Source organism: Haemorhous mexicanus, chromosome 3 (genome assembly GCF_027477595.1).
Source record: "Haemorhous mexicanus isolate bHaeMex1 chromosome 3, bHaeMex1.pri, whole genome shotgun sequence".
NCBI lineage: Eukaryota > Metazoa > Chordata > Aves > Passeriformes > Fringillidae > Haemorhous > Haemorhous mexicanus.
In genome coordinates this window covers 112,205,661-112,208,025 of record NC_082343.1, presented here as the reverse complement: position 1 = coordinate 112,208,025, position 2,365 = coordinate 112,205,661, and the positions used below count along the sequence as shown (strand labels likewise).

Below are 2,365 nucleotides of genomic sequence, written 5' to 3'. Positions count from 1 at the left end.
AGCAAATCATTACAAAGAGGTGTTCCTGCTTTGGGGAGGAGAGCAAAGCAATCCAGTTGTCCTGTGTGCACAGTGGGGTCATATTGTCATCCTCTGCCAGGGAGGATTTGAAATGGCAAATCGATACTTTTGGGAGAAATGCAGGTGAGGCTGCAGTCAAAATACCTTCTTGCTGCCATGGTAAATGGTGGTGGGCAGCCAGCTGCTATGGAGATGGGGGATACCCAGGGGTGTGATTGCAAAAGGCTGTGAGTCTTGGGCAGGGGATGAACACTTAATTAGCATCACTCCCTCTTCTGCTGAGCTCAGGCAGAGGTAAAGGGGCTCAGCCTGATGATCCATCACCCCACCAGCAGACTCTTATGCCCACATTAATCCCTTCACCACACAGGGGCTTAGGCATCATTCCTACCATTAGGGCTAATTGACTTTGTTAATAACAAAAAAATATCTCAAAGATGTAGCTAAATCTAAATACAATAATAATGTATTTAGCTCACAATAATTTAGCTCAAAAGATACAAATGAAGTTTTCTTAACTTGGATGTTCAAGAGTCAACATCATTATCATCTACACTGCCTGGAGAGCTGCATCAGAAATTAAATTACTTGTTTTCTACAGTAAAACATCAGCATTTTGCATGGACTCCAGCTTCTATCACAGTTCTTACTTCATGAAAAACTCACATTTCACACAGGAGAGAATCTTCAGCAGTGCCTTTTCCAGCTTGGGATTGCTGAAAATGAGAATAAGGGAATGAACACCTGGAAAAGCACACAGATATATGGATATAAGGAGTGTCATGATATTTTCTTTCTTCGTGGCATAAATTATTGTCAAGACCAAACATACAAAGTTGATGCTGTACATCACTAAGAAGGAGAGGACAGATTTCATGGCTCTGATGTGGGCATCCACGCTGAGGTCCTTCATGGAGTTTGTCTGCATCGTGCGTTTGTGTCTCCAGAGAGAAAAGAGAAGGAAAACAGCAGCAAGGATGACTACCATGAATGAAGCAGCATATCCAAAGCCAGCATGAAAAATAGATGAGAAAAGATGTTTATCCATTGGGATTCTTGCTTCCCAAAAATTTTCTTGGCAGGTGAACGTGTGATTGCTATTCTGCACAGTTTCCATGAGGTCATAGATAACAATGCTGATAGCCAAGGCTAAAATCCCTGATCCCAACAAGAGCCAGGGCACCATCCTGTCAATTTTTACTTTCAGGTAGATGAAGAAGCTGTTCCTGAAATTGGCAATTTTTATGCAGTAGAAACCACAAAGACAGGCTGAGATCCACAGGTTGGAATAATTAAAAAAGGTTTGAATAGTTGCAAGTAGTTGAAGTATATGGTGAAAATAAAGGTATTTGGGATAAATTTTTGAAAGGAAGTGGGATATCCATGTGAAGCACAAACACCAAACCCTGGAGCATCCTAGCAGCAGCAAGATCTTCTCATTAGAGTTCAGGGTTTTCTTTTTCACCCAGGCAATGCAAAGCACACAAACGAGGAAGGCATTTATCCACATGCCTGCAAATGCCTCCAGGGTGATGATGGCCACAGCTGTGGCCCTGTATGAAGTGACATTGGTTTGCTGTGAAGAGCGACAAGCTTCCATGGTGCAAGCTGAGGAGCAGAGCTGTGCTGGCCAGGGGCTGTGGCAGCAGAGCCTGAGGCAGGTCAGTGGCTGCTGCTGGTGGAGTGTCAGGGATGGCAAGAGGAGCTTTATAGAGCTGCTGCTGCTGCTGGGGGGGATTTTGGTGCTGCCGCTCTGGGCAGCAGGGCAGGTGCAGGGATGTAAATGTGCTGGGTATCCCCTTACCTGGGGCCAGTGTCACTCTTGACTATTTGAATGTTGGTTCAGGGGGGCTGTGCTGGTTGACACAATCAGTGGAGATGTTTTTTCTGAGGTTGAGAGTGTTGTGATTTTGAGAGTGTTCCCTGTTTGATCAGTGTCTGGCTTCAGGATCTGGGCTCTTCTGTCCTGTTTCTAACTATGATGATTACTCAGAATGGGGTTTGCACTGAGCAAAGCACAGCCCGGGCAGTGAGATGAGTGATCAAGTCAGGGAATCCTATTCTGAAAAACATTCATAGTGATCTGCTCTGTCCTTTGTGTCTTTTCTCTTCCTACCAGTCTGAGCTCACTACATGTCAAGACAATATGTAGATATTTCTACTTTCAGGGAAATATCTTTGCAGCCCTCTGATTTTAGACACTATTTCCAGTTTGAATTATACAGGACTAAAATAAATATTAAATTGCTTTTAAGATCAAATGGATCTGTCCTGTATCTTGTTTTACTGGCCTTGAGCTCCGTGTTGACAACATTTCAGGTTACATTTTAGTATGCAATAAAAT

At 43.6% G+C, this 2,365-nt stretch overlaps 1 protein-coding gene across 1 annotated transcript; it reads right to left on the bottom strand.

Moving 5' to 3' along the window:
• Nucleotides 1-667: 667 nt before the first annotated feature.
• Nucleotides 668-1,621, bottom strand: LOC132325856 (taste receptor type 2 member 9-like). The gene has a single exon (XM_059843410.1). It carries the CDS (start codon nucleotides 1,619-1,621, stop codon nucleotides 668-670), a length of 954 nt encoding a protein of 317 aa, XP_059699393.1.
• Between the last annotated feature and the right edge of the window lie 744 nt (nucleotides 1,622-2,365).